At 38.1% G+C, this 18,855-nt stretch overlaps 1 protein-coding gene across 20 annotated transcripts in view; it reads right to left on the bottom strand.

The window, feature by feature from the left end:
• MPDZ (multiple PDZ domain crumbs cell polarity complex component) overlaps positions 1-18,855 on the bottom strand; it is a 97,963-nt gene that overhangs the window by 48,045 nt on the left and 31,063 nt on the right. For 18 of the 20 annotated variants that reach the window (XM_074855124.1, XM_074855123.1, XM_074855137.1 and 15 more), the window contains 10 exons: positions 18,638-18,727; positions 16,595-16,674; positions 15,727-15,873; positions 14,901-15,068; positions 13,783-13,968; positions 11,847-12,056; positions 10,139-10,255; positions 7,432-7,590; positions 3,584-3,871; positions 2,532-2,655 (listed from right to left, as the gene is read on the bottom strand). In XM_074855124.1, the coding sequence (XP_074711225.1) occupies positions 2,532-2,655; positions 3,584-3,871; positions 7,432-7,590; positions 10,139-10,255; positions 11,847-12,056; positions 13,783-13,968; positions 14,901-15,068; positions 15,727-15,873; positions 16,595-16,674; positions 18,638-18,727 (1,569 nt within the window). The remainder of the gene's footprint in view (positions 1-2,531; positions 2,656-3,583; positions 3,872-7,431; positions 7,591-10,138; positions 10,256-11,846; positions 12,057-13,782; positions 13,969-14,900; positions 15,069-15,726; positions 15,874-16,594; positions 16,675-18,637; positions 18,728-18,855) is intronic. The other 2 variants (XM_074855136.1, XM_074855139.1) reach the window with 2 other exon arrangements.

Below are 18,855 nucleotides of genomic sequence, written 5' to 3' on the forward strand. Positions count from 1 at the left end.
AGTTTGGAGGCTGGCTTTATCATGAAGGAGAAGGTGATATGGGCCAGACTGAGCACTCAGTCATGGCTGAGGGCAATTTATTCCAGGTGGAAGTGCTCACTGAATTACAGCATCACATCACCCTATCCACCTCTGCACAGCAAGGGAGTCTCCAGTGGTAGCTGTTTATGAACAAGGGGCCCATGGGCTGCTTTCAAAGTGCTTTCTGTGGACAATGAATTCTAAAGCATTTGCGGAGTCACTAAAAACAGCCAGTGCCCACACAAACTCCTTTGCTACCAACACCAGAGAGTCTTCAAGGACATGCAGTTGGCTGGAAGAAATGGCACTAGGAACCTAAACCAAAGCAAATGAAACACACTGGGAGGGGAGCACCACTGCCTCCCACCACAAAGTCTCCCATGCATTGGCTCTGGGCACTGGCCTGGCAGGATGCTATCCCCGTGCTTCCCCTCACACTGCCCAGGGCTGCACCAGAGACCAGAGGACGACACTGAAAAACATTTTCAGTTGTTGTGCCTATTCACTCCAAAATATGCCTCTAGTCAGAATGCTCAGGAATGAAACCTTTTCACCATCATCAGAAAGCAAGATCATTTTGTGTTCACATGCATTTGAAAGTCTAGTCTGCAGCTTTTTGACCAAAGTGTTTTTCTACAGCATTCCTTGGCTATATCTCGTTTTTCCACTATATTATATAAACGTATAGATATTAAAAAACAGTGTATTAAAATTGTTATATTAACTTTTAGGAATGACTAAACTCCTTTACAGGCAAAAAAAAAAATATCTCAGTGAGACTGACACTTTACTTTTGTGTTCATAGTCACAGCAAATTGATCCACTGACATCACAGTCAAAGAGGGTAAAAGCAGCAAAGGATTAATATCCTATTATGCTTTCCCCACTGATACAAGGAAATGATCACCTACTTTGCAACTTATTTACTTATAGCAACTTATAATGATTTCTGAATATTGCTTAATAATCCTGCTTGCCCTGACTGTTCTGTGGAAGCTTACCAAGGGCTACTGCTACTGTGTTCATCAAAACAAAGCAGTTTTCTGTGGAAACTTACCAAGAATTACTATGTTCAGCAAAAATATGTTTCTTGTCCTTGGAAAGCAAATGGGTTCTAACTAGATTAGTCTTTGTAATGGATAGATAGCCACATATGGATGGTAGAAATTGATACACTGGTACTTTTAGATAAGATAGAATGAGTAAACCAGCTGAAACCACTCTTGTTGTTCAAGAAATTGGCTAAGAGAATCTGCGCATGCTCCGAGGAAAAGTACAAGGTGAGAAAGACTACGAGCCTGCCTCCCAAAGACCCCCAAAGACGCCCCCCAGGAGGCAATGCACAGGCGCAAAGAGAACATAAACTGCTGACACCAGCTTCTAGAACTAACCCAGCCTTACTCATGCATATGCATATTTGTGTTATGTAATCCAATGAATATGTATATCTGTGAGAGACGAGAAACCAGGCCTGTGAGAAACTAAGAAAAACAGCCTGAGAAAGCAAAAGTTGAGGCTGATCGAAGAAATGCCTCAAACACTCGCAAGACAAAACTATGAGTCACAGGGTGCATTCTGTGGAGGTCGAAGCTGATAAGGCTGCCAGAATAACACAAGATGGGACTGGAGGAGGGAGCCCTGTGAAGACAGGACAGTTCTGCTCTGGTGCACCTGGCCAAAACTTCAAGGGCCATCTGTCCGGTGAATGACCTTTGCTTCATTATCCACAAAATGCATATTAAAGTTAACACCCCTCAATATGCTAACGAGGGCTAACATGATCATGCTAATTACATCATCCCATGAAACACCTCACCCCTCCCCGTACATGGGATATGTAGGTATGTGGGTCGACCTAGGGGATGGACCCAAGGAAAGTGGGTATAAATCAAGAAGGGAGGGGGGGGGGTGGCGCGCCCCGAGGAGAGAGAGTGCAGTGAAGCGAAGAAGACTGATGCCAGCGAAAAAGACGGATGTCTCCTGTGCCTCCCGGAACCCTCGGTGGCGGGATCAGCGCAGAAACCCAGACCGGTGATCTGTGTTTCCCCATTCCCTCTATCTCCCTCTTTTCCCTTTCCTATTAAGCAATGCAAGGCATATTATATTGCTTGCCACAACTTGCTATATACTTAGCCAATTATCGTGTGTTCAATTAGTACATTGTGAGTAGTTAATAAATGTTTAGACTTGGAGACTTGTTGTCCGCTCCATTGGGGATTTGCGAATCTGAGTCACTTGTCCCCCTCGTCTGAGCGGGACGTGACAATATCCACACTCTATAAGTTTTTGGTAAAATGTGCTGGGGGGTGCAAGCTTTGTGGAGAAATCCCCTTGCACCCGGGCGCCGGAATAAGCATTACTGCTTTATAACTCTCTGAGTTGTAGAGTCTGTTTCCGCAGATCACCACTAAAAGAAAAATGTTTAGTCTTTACTAATAAAACAGAAAACATATGAGAAAAACATAAAGCCATGATCCTGAACAGGTTACAAAAAATGTTATCTACCTTACCTAGACTTGAATTGCCTTTTGCGATAGTGATAGTCTTCTCATAAATGTTTTTGACTGAATTTGGGGCTGTGGAACTTCCCTCCAAAGATACTGGGCACCTCTTTTCCGTTAAAATCACTTGATCCTAACACAAGAGAAAATATTATCAGTTCAGAATACAGAGATAAAAATACGATTGTAATACTGACTCAACTCATCTTATCTCATACAAAAAATAGGTGCATAATTAATACAGATTCCTTGTAGTACAGACACATTGGTAAAGTCAGTCCATCAAAGATCAAACTGACATACATGAGGTTTCCGTTTTCCTTCAGGTAATATAGCAAATCTACCACAAAGTATGTTTTTAATTTACGGACATCAGTTACGCTCTTAAAATTAGTGTGATGAATTCAAGGGCTCTCAAACTCATTCACCACAGATATCTGACAATCTGCCAATGCTAAAGTAACAAATCTTGTAAGAAATTGCAGCTCTTCTAAGAATTTCTTAATAAATCACTGAATAGAAGAAAAAAGAAACCCACATCACAGTGACTGTCATGTAAAGGAATATTATGTTTGCACACTGTGGCATCACAGGCCAGTTTGTGAGCCAAACTGCACAGGCTTACACAAACACCAGGATGGCAAGACTTTCACACCACTCCCCCTTGGCTTCCTAGACCTGGTTTTCAGCTGTGCACCTCCTCCTTGAGCCCACACCTCTGTGAAGATTAACAGGTGACAAGAAAGTCCCCTGGCTTGCCCAGCAGGTACACTGTGGTCCAGCAGCATCTACTGCTATGAGGTACGAGCAGCCTTTATATACCCCTGTATAGCCAGTCTCTGGGTGATGACTGTCTTGATGCCTTAAATTATCTCCTGTTTTGGATAGGTCTAAATCCATAAGTTTTGATGTGAGCTACCACATCTGATGGACATTCATAATGAAAGAATCATGCACAGCTATTGGCCATTGTCAACTTCTGTAGGAGAGTCTATAGTATAACATGGCCTTTCTGTATATTTCTTTAATTATTATTTTTAAAAAAATAATAAAATCTTTACTTTTCCAGTGGGATCAAGCTGCAGGCTAGTAGCAAGGCTTGTACTTCGTGCAATTTCTGCTGTTGTCTGAGATCCAGGCCACGTTGCTCTGTTTTCACTTTCATTTTGGTTGATATCCGAAATATCCAGAGGCAGAAGATCCTTTTCAGTAAAATCAGTTGCAGTTTCCAGGCTATTACCCACTACAGACTTTTGCTCTCTCACTCTCTGATTCAGATCCATGTTGTACAGATTCTCATCAAATACACAGAAAGCAGCTGTAGCATTTGAACATTCCTCTCCAACAGACTGTTAAACACAGGAGACAATAAACAATCAACATTTTTTGTAGTATAATTAAAAAGTACATTTCACACTAAAATCTTAAACAGAAGCTAATCTCACAGAATTTAAACATATTTGTGGTAGCATCAGTGTCTTCAGCAGATGCCTACAAGCATTTTACTGTAAATTTTACTTGATTCCTCAGGCAATTTCTTCTGTTTTAAAATACCAGAAATCAATGCAATTAAGTTACTGCTGAAGGCAGAATTCTAATTTGGTACTCATCAATGACTCTCCACTAACTTCAGCAAACATCTACTCACACATTCTCAAACTAGACATAACTCCAGCAAGTTATTAAAATTAAAGCATCCAATTGTCTTTCTCAGGTGGAGGAACTTTGCAAGACCAAGATCTTACTTTCAAAACACTTAGCAAGCAAAGAGCAATTTCAAGAAGCTCAGACAATAAGCATGCAATCAAATCATCCATTTATCTGAGCAGAAATGTAGCCTTGTAGCCCATACAAACGTTTCTCATCAAGCACAAGGACCACTAATGGCTGGCTCCATTGTGTAAGCCTGATACTATGTGGCTCTACTGTGTAAAACTGATATGATCCAGGCCTTGTTAACGACTTCACCATTAAAGAGGAGATAAAGACCAATAAGAGGTGAGCATCCTGCCCCAGAAGATGCCAGAGGCTGGATGATTCCCCAAGAAACATGAAGTCAGCAAAAATCTGTGGAAACCAGGGGAGAGGTAAAGGTGGCAGGGGGAGATAGTGATCACTGACTCAATTCATTAAGACCAAAAAACTTCCCCGCTCCCCAGCATGCACACTAATTTACACAGCAAGTGAGGCCAATTTAAATATAACTAATCAATAGCAGGTGGAATGGTAATTACAGACCAATGAGTGTAAACTTAGATGAGTTTTTACTAATCATGTAATAGGATAAATAGGCTGCAGTTCCTTTGTGTGGTGTGCTAGCTTTGTGGATTTAACCCCCCTAGCACCCATCTTTGCACAACTATGGAATAAACTGGTATCTTGGCTCTGCGTGTGAGATTGGCTTTTGCACAGCGGGTAATGAACCCTGTTTGAGGGACAACAGAAACATATTTAGATATACCTTCCACACAAAGAGGGAAAAGAGAAAACTCGGTCAAATCTCAGCAAAAAATGAATATGGAGGTTTTGAAGTGTGACAACAATGAAATACAATGATGCAGTTACAGAAGCTCAGCAGTTGTACTTATTGCAAATGTATTGATTACAACTGCAGTACTAGGATTAAGTTCTGTACACAAAGTTTGTTTAGATTTTTAAGATTCCAAGATACTGTATTTCAAATATTTAAGGGATTTCAATAATCACAACCTTCTAAAAAAAAAATCTTCAAATATTCTCCAGCTGAGCTTTCACAGTAAGTGATTTTAAAAACATGTAGGCCAACAGATATTGGAAAGATAATCAAGGACTTAGAGACTCTGTAGCAATATGAAGGATTTTCTCTGAAATTTAGTAAATACAGTCAGAGGAACGCCTACCTCTATCTGTCTTAGCTATTATTCACTGGTCCTATTAATTCTCCTATTTCTTTTCCAAAAAGTGGGGAAAACATGTTTCCCATGATTTTGAGATATTTTGCAACATTTTGTATCAAGGGCCTTAGAATTTATTTTTTCTCATCTTTCATGAAATGTATACATGAAAGATCTGTTCCCAGATAATCATCAAAAAAGGTTCACCTGTAAATAAGTAGTTTAAGTAACATCTGAGAAGATAATTGAGCAAAGCCTAAACACAACTAATCTGCATGATGCAATCAATGAAATAATTTCCTTCCTTTTGAAGAACAGAACACCAGGACTATAATCTATTCAAATTATTCCATAAGGTTTCAAAGACAGCTGGGAAATCTGCTTTTAAGTCTGTTTTGTATCCATTTTCAAATCAGTGAAAATAAGACCCAGATCATACTCAATATTTATTCCATATGCCATATATACATATTAGAGTTGCATCATATGCCCATTTTTATTTTTGTTTCACTTACAGAAAAGCCAATGCTCTAATTTTGGAAGACAAACATGATTTCAGGGATTTGTAACTACAGCAACATGTGGCCTCATTAGAGCATTTGCATTACTTTGACTTTAAGCATTTTTTCATCACCTGTTTTAAAAGTGACACCAAAGGCATTCAGAACCTGCCAACTGCCCTGCAGTCAGAAATAGTTTGAATACTTCTGCATGCCTCATAGCATCGAATAGTAACTTTTTTCATTTTTGCTGCATTTCACTTGCTTCAAAAGTCTTCTTTTATGAACAAATTTTCTCATTATATTTACTTTGGAAGTCACTTGTAACTGCAGAGTATAAAATGTTACCGGATGAAAACTTCATACTTCATACTGGTGCACAGAGAAGAACACCAAAAAGTCAGTACCATAATCTTTAAAAAAACTACGTAAACCGAAGTCATCTTTAAGTTAATGTTGAAAATAACTTAAGACTTTCTAGAGCCTCAACATGATATATAATGTAAATCCAGCCTCTAACACATAAAATGCTTCTCAGCATGCAAAATGCATAATCCATTTAAGTAACAATTACAGAGTTAATGCAATCTGTCCCACTGTCACAGCAGAGATGTGCTCTTCTGTGGATAAGGAGAAACCATTAGAAGATGAATTCAGCTTTCCAACTAGTGCCTCATAAGGGCTTAAAATATTCCAGAAGGGATAAAAGGAGCTCAGGTGTGGAGGAAAAAAGCAGCAGCTACTGTATTCAAGAGCACAATGCAAACCCTGAAAGAAATCCGTACAATGTTTCTTTCAAAGATGACTGCTAGGAGAAATGACTTGGAAGACTTTGGATTTGCGAGATAAATCTATAGATTTAAGCCAAGAAGAAAAGAGCATGAAAAACCATGGAGAGAAACAAAATACCAACTCTGATAAAATCAAGTCATTATTGGTATGTGACCAGCAAGAAAAAAGATACTCATCTTTGTAATACTCTTAAAGAACCTATCTTCTTTTAGTGACTTTTAAACAGAAATTATTAGCAGAGGTTTCATATATACATATTTACTTTTAATTACAGTATCCTTATGAATATTTCATTCAAGAACACAGTAAATGAATTAGCAAACTTACTAACAATGAGGCATAAAATCAAAGCTTACGAGGAAAACTTACTCTTGCTTTTCATACCTAAAATATAGTAGAACAATGCAGTTATTTTGTGTTACCACTCTTTACTATACTCTGAAGTAGTAACAATTCAGTTCTTGTAGTAGACTGTTCACCGCAGCTTTAACACTACAAACAGCTCACCATACTTTTATCTGGCTATACAAAACACAAAGCCAAGTTTTCAACCTTCTAGCTGCCTCTCTCTTCAACACAGAAGTCTGAAAGACACCAGCACTACCCTAAACAAAACTGCACTTTAATCTGGTAACAAATTGTGCAGTTTGAACCAGGATGACATAAAACATTTATATCTAATAACACAGTCTTTTCACACGTATAATCAAAGTTTGTCATCAATAAAACCATCCTCCTTTTTACCTTGGGAGTTGACAATGGAAGAGCGAAGCTGTAGTCCAGCTCACTGCTACAGGCACTGCCATGCAGAGCTATCATTGAAGCCTGAAAGACGTCACTCTCTGGCAAATACTGCGATTCAAAGGTGGACTCATCTGCTAGATCTGCCTCGCTGGAGTCCACCTAACAACAAAAGCAATTCAATTAGCCAGGCTATCTCTTAGCTTCAGATCACATAAATCCTTAACGCATGTACCTCAGCTGCTACATACTGACTGACACTTTCCTTCCTTTTTTTCCACTCCATGTTTTACATTGAAGTTATATTTGCACAGCACGGTAGGAAAAAACTGTGCTTCCAGTTACAATTCATGTTACTACAGTTTCAGAGGTTGCAAAGAATGAATATCAAGTAAATTGAGACTCTCAAATGGAATGAGTTGCAGGGCTGAGGCAGGCTCATGCCTGTCAATAGGAGTACGAGGTGTTAGGAGAAGTCTGCTGTACTGCCTGGCATCAATATTATGATTTTTCAGGGCCTTTTTTTCAGTTTTCTTTTACAAGAATTAGCACTGAAAAAATAATGAGTTTCATTTAGTGCCACCTGTAAGGAATGTCAGGAATGTTCCCTCCACTCAGCTTCATAGGTTCAGTTGTTTTTAAAGGGGTACAGAAAATAATCTTCTGGAAACTCCAATGTTTTCCAATATATTTATAAGAAAAATTCATGACATGATATTTTATTATCTCCAAACTATGTCATATCTGATAACGAGATTAATATGAACAATTCTGCTATCTCACATAACAAAATTTTTTTAGAAGTTCCAGACATGGACATGGGCAGTACTTTTTGCCTTTTTTTTTCCAAGACTCATATACTTTCAAATACTAGAATAAAATTAAGTCCTAAAAGACTTTATTTATGGTGCTTCATATACCCCACTTTGATCATAATTCAATCTGCCCTGGCAGAGCTCAAGAAAACAGTGTACGCTAACAAAACTAATCAGTGAGTTCAGAGCCACGACCATACCATAAACTTGTATGAAGCAGCCAAGTGCACCCATCTGCAGAGATGGGACCTAACTGTTGTTTTTCAGACTCTATGGTTAATCATATTATGAATCCATTATGTCAGATTAACAACAGCAAAAGCAACAATCTGCAGTGATTGAACATATTGATTCCTTTTTGGGGCACAAATGATCCATTTTCTTATTGTCTCAACCATAAATACTTAACAGCTAATTCAAACTGCTCATTTGGTGTAACTTACTCTCAGCCCATCCTCTGCAAAATGCAGACTAGTGTTACAAAAGCTATGCCCTGAAAAAGGTGAAAAACAGGGACAGACCTGTAGAATCTAAGTGTAGATTTATCTATGGAAAACAGTATTTCATGAGTGCACTCTGCAAACACATCTTTAACTGGGTGCCTGCACAATCAATTCCATATTTTGCACATTTAGACAGTTCATAGAGTTGACAATTTAACCATATTATTATTGGCCATTCACTTTCATTGTTCTTTCACAATTTTTTATATGAATCACAGATAGAAGTAAAATTTTTAAATACTTAAGTTTTAATTGATCTTTTCAACACGTCTTTAATTAAAGGGTATTTACACATTTATATACAGGATATATAACCTGGCTTCTTCATACTCCTCACTGAATAGAATAAGGCAAATACTATTATCTAACTACTGTACCAAGGTAACAAACTGAAGAAGAAAAAACAGGTAGTCTTGTTTAAAAGCAAGTTATTAAAACCATCTCATCGTTTGCAAATGTGAAAAAACAGCAAACATACTGGAATCAGTAATTCAGAGATTTTTGCCTTGGAAGGATACATTTCAGGTTTTTGTTTGATTTTCATTTTTTTCTCATGAATTAAGTTCTGGTGTTTAGTAGAAACTACTTCCCTACTCATGTTCCCAGAAAATGAGGGCCAAATAACTTCAACATCAGACCTCGATCAGTACAAATAAACATGAGAAGAGACTCCTGAAATATATTTATATTCTGGTTGTTTGGCTTTTGGTTGGGTGGTTTTTGGTTTTTTTTTTTTTAGAGTCCTATTTCCTTTGTCTTTTTTATTTCAGTTTTTGTTGGTAACTTCTAGGCTATGTAAGGCACTGAAAGCTCAGGTAAGCTGCATTGTTTGTACAAGTAACACCGTTTGACCTTTCAAATCTCATAATCACTGATTGATGCTGAAGTCTAAAGAACACTATTAGGAGGAAGCGTTGGCAGCTTTTGAAGACAGACAGCATTCCTTGTAAGACTGGCTTACATGCAAAAAGAGAGTTTCAAAAACTTTTCAAGGGAGAGAAGTGATGTATTATAATAGCAGTGACATAGCACTGATATAGGTGAAGAGATTTACTTACAAAATAAGCACACGAACACTTCTCTACACAAGGTGAGATTTTCAAAGGGATATTCAGTGCATGCAAGGAGAAGTGGGTAGCCATGCACTTTTGAAAATCTTTGCAAAATACTTTTTTCCCAGCAACTAACATATGATAGGCCAGATTCACAGCTCATGCAAACAGCCAAAATCTCCAGATGCCAGATTCTACCATGTGGGGATCCATCCCAACTATGGTGGATGAGTAAGGTGACAGTAAACACTAAAAAAAAAGGCATGAACAGTGACAAAACAACCCCTTTCATTACAAAATGCAAAGGCTTAAGAAATCTTTGGTAAGTTGGGCCACTAACCAGAGCCAGCTCAGCATGGAAGAGGGCTGCATCAGCTGGCCCCTCCTCCTCAAGTGACTGGGCAGTGTAGAAAAAGCAATCTTCCTTAGCAGAGACATAGCCCTCCTCTGGTGAAAGCTGCAGAAAGAACGAAGCTCTGAGTTGGATGAGTGGCCAGGACACAGGGCATGCAGAGTGCATTATGTGTGAGGCTTTAGAGAGGCAAATGAATTCCAAATGCAGCAAAGAGTTCATTTCAATCACAGTCACAGTGTTGGATAGGTAAAGATACAACTATTTGTTTTCAAATCTACCTGAATTGATTCTGCTTTGCATCCCATTTTACATCCTCAAGTAATGAAAAAGGCCTATCCAGCAATACCACAGAGCCCATAACTTAGTCTAAATTCATTTTCCATTTCTGCTGTTATTAAATGTATACTAAAACTGCCATCAGAGCTGCCACCAAGGAAAGAGCTTAACAGCAGAGGCCTTTATAGCCTTGCTATCCACAAAGTAATCTTGTTAGCAGGCAGGAAGACCGCATCCACTGTGTGTTTTGAGATTGTATCTGACAGGCAGAACAGCCTCAAGAGGACAAAACATCATCCTGACTATAAACCAGTAGGTTTTTGCAACATAATTTGATGTTAGGTGCATTCATCCAGTACTGCAAAAAAAACCAGTGATTATTCACAATCTTTAATTAATTGGCAAGCATAACACATGAAATATTAAAGTGCAAATGTTTACAAACTTCTGGGAACAGAAACAAAGCCCTCACACATTTTCACTTTTAGAATGACATCTTCTAAAGAATGAAAATGCTGATTTGCAAGACATTTTAGCGTGTAACACAGTCTCCACTACAAAAAAATGAATTTAACAAAGCAAGTTAAAAAAGTACCCTCTTACTATGAAAAGCAAAGTTTCTAGTAATTTAAACATTAGCCATTCCCTCCCACCCTCTCCACAAAGATCTACTAAGAATGAAAAATTGCTATCTGTATGCACAAGGTTTACAAGATTATCACTTCATGAAAAGTAAAAATGAACCCCGAAGACTGCACTTGGGCTTACAAATATAGTGAAAGGTATCTTCTTTGTATGTATGAACTGATGCCATTCTACTGATTTGAATTTAACACACCAGGGACACTAGTCCACTAGCATCCTTACTGATACACTATCTCTGTAACCCTAGGTCTCCTTCAACCTCATTCTTCTAATTATTACAGACTACCCTCTAGAACCAAGCCTGAAATTATTTATGGCTATGCTAAAATAACCAGTTTGAGGTATATGAACTGAAGACTATTCATCACTGTTTAAACATAAAATGTGCAGTCTAAATACAAAGACTGCGTATGTACTATACCTTGCAAAGGAAAGGAATAGGCAAATTCCAGGCAAATTCCATAAAAATGACTTTATGTCTCCATCTCACACACTCAAGAGAATCTTGTAAAGTGTACAAAATTACGCCTGGCAACTTGCAGCCCTGAAAGACTGTGCTGGTTGCAAGATGCTTGACTGTTTTCTCAGATGCAAAACAGGTGTGCTAGGCCCTGCAATCACTACACCAGTCATTCACTACACAGGTCACTCCTACATGCGAGGAGATACAAGAATCTGTTAAGGACAGTTTCTGAATGTTTTGAGCCACCCAGCTGTGCCCCAGAGCATACAACATGCATACAAAGTACCCATCAAATCCCCAAATCCTTACAGGCAGTGGTTTGGCAACTCCTATTTTAACTGTTCCTGTTGGGGCTCCTTTCAGTGCTTGTACCGCTTCCTCCAGGCTGCCATTTTCCAAGTTGATATCATTGACAAACATAAGTCGATCTCCGGGAAGAAGTCTGCCATCTTGCTCAGCCACACCCCCAGGAACTAATGAGCGAATCACAATTACTGTGTTTGCTGGATCAACGGGATCCTAATTAAATAAAAACAAGAAAAACATTTCATTTTATTTACTCTTTCATGTCCTGAGAGGCTAATTTTTATGCATGAGCTTTTAATAACCCAAGAGAGTAGTGTTATTAAAAAAGTTGGAGCTCTGCTCCAGATGAAGCCCTCAACAGGAATGTACCCTGCTGTCCGTACTGCTCATACATTTAGACTTTCATCTATTTTTAATTCTTAAATGTGAAAATTATTACTCCTTTCTAGGTGATGTCCCATCATATATCCTCAGCATAAAATACTGCTAAATCGCAGAGTGCTGTTCATACTGTAATGAGTAATTACACATCAGAAATTCAAACACCTCCTACTGCAATGACAGCATTGCAGACTTCATCCTCCCTTACACTCAATGGTTTGGGAATACAGCTGTGCAATCTTAGACATCAGTGTCTTAGATAGAAGCAAAAACTTCAGTGACAAACTGAAATGTTTTAACCACATGTCAAAGGAGAGAACATAGGACACATCACAAATGTTATAACATCAAAGAAAAGGTAAGTTTCAGAAAGCTGACTAGAGCTGCAGGATATAAACAAACTCACATTTGCAAAATATGTAAAACTATTTAAAGTACTTCTCACAACCCTCCAGTATTACTATCCATAAAATTCAGTAACTAACCACATAGGCAATCACTGTTTGTGTCAGTGCTACAGAAGAGGCTGAAGCAAAAACATGCCTTACTTTGTGCTGACATGGACTCCAAATACTCAGGCTCAGCTATGGTGTCTTACTGTAGAGCATCATGAGTAACACACTAAAATGTAATCACTGTTTCATAATTCAGATACTTGACTGTGCCTTTATCCTTCAGATTATTAAACTACACTGCCCTTCACCTTTATCAGTATGCAAATGCAAAATACTACTGAGGCTTAGATTAATTCTAAGTGCCCTGTGGGCATAATTTCCACCCATAAGTCACCTCCAGATGCAAATGCATATACTCTTAGTGACAAGATCCAGCAGAGAGCTGGGAAGAGACTGGGTCCTGCAGCGCCACCAAACAGCTAGACAAAAACCTGGACTGACTGTAGGGAGAAATTACTTGATGTCAGATTAAAAATTATCCACTGTGACAACTGGAAACAGGAGGAACATTTGTTCTAGGATCCTGACCAAAAGCAGGTAGGACGCAGGCATTGAGCTGTTCATCAGGACACACCAAGAATCACGGCTTGAGACCCCCAGAAATTCTGAAGTCAAACACAAAATGAATAGGGGCATTTAGGCACATCCTGAACAGACAGCAGCTAAGCAAGGGATTTCAGAATTGCAGTTCTGGATGTTAATAAATCCTGCTTTAAGCACCTAAGTCCTTTATTGGATCTTGCCCTAAGCACCTCACTGCAGGTGCAAAATACATAGCTAAATGCCTGAATATTCTAACTACATCATTCATTGCTCTGGGGCACTAGAAGGTGAGCTTTCTGAAGACCCTAGTATATTACAGATTATCTATTTTTCTGGACCAGTATTACCATTATCATTAGAACCTGTAGTCTTAATACGGTAAGAGGAATAAGTAACGTAGCTAGTGGGATGCCTACCAGTAGTAATATCCATTTAGCTTTACTGTATTGCTTGGTTTCCATTAACATTTACCTTTAAAATACCTATTTAGATCATATTACAAGATCCAACCAATACAAAGTATTTTGTCCTCTACTTAAAGAAAGAAGTGCCAAAGTTACCTGGTAGTCCAGTATGCTAAATCCAAGTCCTGTACTTCCTTTTTCTAGCTCAATGCACTGTACTTCTGCTTCCCACATTGCCAAAGACGAGCTTTGCATCTCTTCTGTACTCTGACCCTCATCGGCTATTTCCAAAGTTGTTCCCTCTGTGTCTGAGGAGCCAATGAATCCAAGTTCTACATGAGTCTGAGAAAAACAGTGAATGTTACCAGTGAAATGTAAATGTTTGTGAATCTGCAGAGACAAAACTCTGTACAAAAAGAACAAGGTAAAAAGTAACTGATATGTCTCTAAACACAGAGAAAATGCAAACACTCAGCAGTTACCAAATGAGTCTGAAAAACCTAGCACAGAATTCACATATCCTTGTAACAAAATATTTCCAAAATGTAATGTCTGTCAAACTAAAAACTTCAGAAATCCTCTTAACGCATGTATTTAAACATACAGGAAATATTGGTTATTAAATGGTATGTCTAAAAATATGCCTCAATCTAAATATAGCACTGACAGGAGTCAGAACATTTAAAAAAAAATACACACACACTCACATACATACACATGTATATATGTTCTTCACTTCCCTTGGTTTCATAGAAAAGCTTAGAAACTATAAACTGAATTTGGTGCTTGCCCAGAACTCAGAATTAACAGCGTCTCTTTTCATACAAATGCTATTGCTTTGTAAACTATACTGCAGGCGATTCCTACATCTTTAGTACATCAGGCTGCCCAGAGCTTTGCACTTCTGACTGACAGAAGTGTGTCTGCTCGTGAATGCACACACAGTTCTGCACAACACAAACCCAGAAAGCAAAGTTCAAAATCAGATTAAATATATTCAGATTGTAAAGAACACACAGTTGAGTTTGCCGTAAATCCACGCCCACCTGCAGAAGAGAAGTACTTGGGTAAATAGACCCACATCCCAGACCTACCAGGATTGACATCTTCTGGTGGCCTAAAGTATGGTTGATGAACATAAATTGCCTTTTTCTATTTATCTGGTTCCAAGTCCTAAAATATTAAAATGTATTTCTAATCTTGTACAAGAACTTTATATGTTTTTTTTCTCAAGGAAACAGTTATTTTCTGTGATTTTTTTTAAGGCAAAATACCTTTTCTGTGAGCTGAACCTCAGATAGACTTAGACTCTCCAGTACTTCTGGGTGAGTGATATGGGTAGCTACTGGACGACAGCACACCATTGTCACCTTAATAGGCAGCTCTTTCAAGATACTGACCACATCCTTGTGGTTTTCTCCAAGCAAAGAGATATCATTCACCTCAATAAATAAAGAACACACAGTATTTAGAAGTACACACAGTGTTTAAAAGTACAATGAACAAAAAAGGGTAAAAAACCCCACCAACTCATTAATCACCTAATTTAAAAAAAAAAAAAAAAAAAAAAAACAAAAACCCAACCCACAAAAAGGATGCTAATGGACATTGTCAACCCTTAATTTTCACACAATCTGGTACTCAGAATCAGCACCAAGATACATTTTGAACTGAATGGATAGTCTCAAATTGCATGACAGCACCCTACTAACACCACATACTCTGTCACTTCATCCTGCTTTCATTCATGTGAAAAAAATTCACATCTTATTTCTAAGAAAAAGATTTAGAAGAGTAAATAGGTGTTCAGTCCCTTCACTGTGTAGGGATATTCCTATTAAATCTTAATATTTTTGCTAGGTATTCTTTTTTGGTGACCTTGAACTGTATCTGAAAAATCTGCTATCAGCCAAGAAATGCATGTAAGCATATGCATTCACATAAATATACGTAAGTACATATGAAGTGATGGCTCAAGCACTCCTGCTTACAGCTGGTATGCAAGTTACATGTGCTACATTCCCAAAGTCACCACCTGTGAGAAGCAAGTCACTGCTCAAAAATCTTACTGAACGCAGATTAAGTAGTATTTTTTCTTACTTCCAGCAGCTCGTCTCCACTGAACAGCTTGCCGCTTTGTCCAACTGGCCCCTCTGGTAACACAGATCTGATGAAATGATGTCCCACTGTAGCTTCAAGGCTTATCCCTAATCCACTGCTTTCACTAAATTTGTTAACTACAGCCACCTAAAATAAGATTAAGAAACAGTTACTTTTGACATATTTACAGCCATACCAGTTACTTTCCATTTGAATTTACATATAATGAGGTGAATATTCCAGAAGTGAGAAACCAGAAATATTGTCATGTGTAATGAGGTCAGGTAAAAACTGAAACTTTGATCACTTACCACTTCAGCATAAACAAGTGAGAACTGTATATGACAACAATGTATCTAATAATATGTACTTCTGCAGAGACTACAGCTCTGGCATATAATTTTGAAATGAAGTTCTAAACTCAGATACTGCTTTTCAACTGTATCTACAGTAAATGTTCTATGCGTTATTTAGATCATTACATCAAACAATTCATTCAGTATGCAGAATGGGTAGGAAGTTTCAAGCACTAGCTCCAAATTCTGGCTAACGAAGGGAGCTTTGAAGTCGACCTTAAATATTTTTCCTCTAATACACATTTATCCTCTTGAAGCTAGGAAATCTGTGAAAATACTCATAAACACAGTAACCTAAGAAGTCTGTAATTATTTTGCTAAAATCAACACAGAAAAATATATATCTATATTCAAAATTTATAATAATAATCTCAACAGATTAAGGAGCATATATATGATTTTTATAAATACAGGAACAAATATAATACAAACATAATTCTACCAGTATGTTAGCAACATAATAGGTGGACAGACCAATGGGCATTTAATAATAGTAATCAAAGTTTACCTACCACTATTTCATAATTTGAACCCATAATCCTCTGCCACTTTGCCTTTGTAGCTGCTTCTTCTGTAGTAGTTAGCTGAAAATCTAAAAATTATGTCTGAGATTACTGTGACAAAAAGTGAAACGTCCTGTCTATCCCTGTAACTGATAAAGTATATGGACCATGCAAGACTATGCAATCATTCCCATGATGACAGAACTCTCCTAAAATATTGGCATGTTTTGTCTCATCGGGCTTCAGTTTACCAGAGGAAAATCTTGCAAAATAGTATTAGATCCCAACCCCCCAAAACTAACTGTATTTTGAAAGACATGAAGTTTAGTCAAAAAGTTTGGCATGTATGGCTGGGAAGAAAGGATACATATTTAAAGCTAGCCTCAGTGTTGAGTGAATTTAATGCAACTTTACAATATAATGGGCACAAAGCAAATGAAAAAGTTACAAGCATGCCTCAGGCATTTGTTAAACCAGACTGTGGGCTGTGGCCTGATAGACTCGTTCAGAGGGATGGCCAAAATACTTACATATGTGATATTGCATACTGATCCTGCATTTTACAGAATGTCCAAGGAAAGTTTTCAAACAAAATCTGAAGGTTTTGTACTTTCAGAACTATGAGCACAAAAGACTTTTTTTCAAACTGTAGGCCCTAGAGGGCAGTGAGACAACGCAAGTCCTAGCTCTTTATTCTTTCTTTTTTTTTGGCTAGATTCACATACTTGCACATATACAAGGAGAAATAATTCTAACAGCTAAAGAGCAGCAATGAAATTGGAAGGGAAGGAGGAGAGAAAATTAATGATGCTGTGAAAAATACAATGACAGGCTAGGCAGCAAATTGCAGCAACTCTTGATTGAAACTTTATCTGCAGGCTGAAAAAAACAGAGAAAAGCTTTCCTTCTGCTCATTTTCCCTTCATTCATACTGTTTCAATTCTAGAGCAGGAAATAAAAAGCAGTATTTAGATACAACAGCTAGCAAACACAGCAAGTTTAACAGGACCCTACACATTCAAGATCCATGTCTGTGCTGTGCCTACAGTAAGTATCAAAAGAAACTTCAGATCTGAATGCCCATCATAGGCAAAGACTAGTATCTTCACTACAAGGTTAAGTTTCCAATTCCCAATGACTTTTAGCGAGAATTCAAAGTGACTAACAGCCTCAGACAGTGTTTTAAATCTAGTCATTGCTCAGAAACATTATTAAAAATAAAGGCATTCAAATATGACAATACTTTCCCCAAAGTAGAGTCACAGCAGTATCTGAAGGAAAGGTGTTAAATTCTTCAGCTATCCGAGATAATGGAAAGCATTATGTTATGAAAAGATACATATTACAGAACTCATATGGGTCATCCTGTTCAGTCTCCCTCTATCTCTGGAAGCAGGAAAATGTTAGAAAACACATCAAGTGCTGCCTCATTCTGGAAAACATATCATCACATTGGACTTCTGAAATGAAGCACAGTACCCTAACAGCTCAAAAGGGAAGGGAAAATACCCATTAGAAAATAAGAATTTCCATGAAAATTATGGGAAAGGGACGGCCGTATCAGTGCACCAGAACTGACTGAATTTCAAACATTAACAGAGAACACAGATTGAAATGAATGCAAGCTCAGGAATTTGTGAAAAGAAAGTTTATCAGAAGAGGTAAAAGTTCTGAAACTGCAGCTGGGCAGCTGCAGGCAGTTGGAAAGATAAGGCATGTTAGGGAACAAGAAGAGAAAAGGTTTAATACACAACTAGACTAGAGTCTAGACTAGAGTAGAAATACAAAACTAGACTAAAAACAGGGCTGAGCATGTAGCAAAAGCAGACTGCTTCATGTGACATCTTTGACACATAATTATTTTCAGACACATAGCCAATGATCTTAGAGCACTCAAGAGTACATGTGTACACGTATAATTACTTTCACTTCCTAGCTGTACATTCTACCTCAGCTACACACCATACAGGAGATAGGCACACAATACAGCTGATCTTTGTGTAAGCACACTCAAGTGCACTTTCACAGAATAAAATATTAAATGTTGAGAACCTGTTTCCTGTTGTTTCATGTCCTTTCCAGTATTTACCACATTGGCACTGCATGGCAGTGATGGGGATCCCTGTTCTGTTTCACTGTTACCTGGAAAAAGAAGAAGAAGCCTTTTCAGCTATTTAATGTGCTGTAATATTCATCAAGCTCACAGGCATGCTTCAGGGCACCGACTCTCTCTTACACTGGACTTCATAGGATACATATTTGGCGAATGG

The sequence above is a fragment of the Strix uralensis genome, chromosome Z, assembly GCF_047716275.1.
Source record: "Strix uralensis isolate ZFMK-TIS-50842 chromosome Z, bStrUra1, whole genome shotgun sequence".
NCBI classification, from domain to species: domain Eukaryota; kingdom Metazoa; phylum Chordata; class Aves; order Strigiformes; family Strigidae; genus Strix; species Strix uralensis.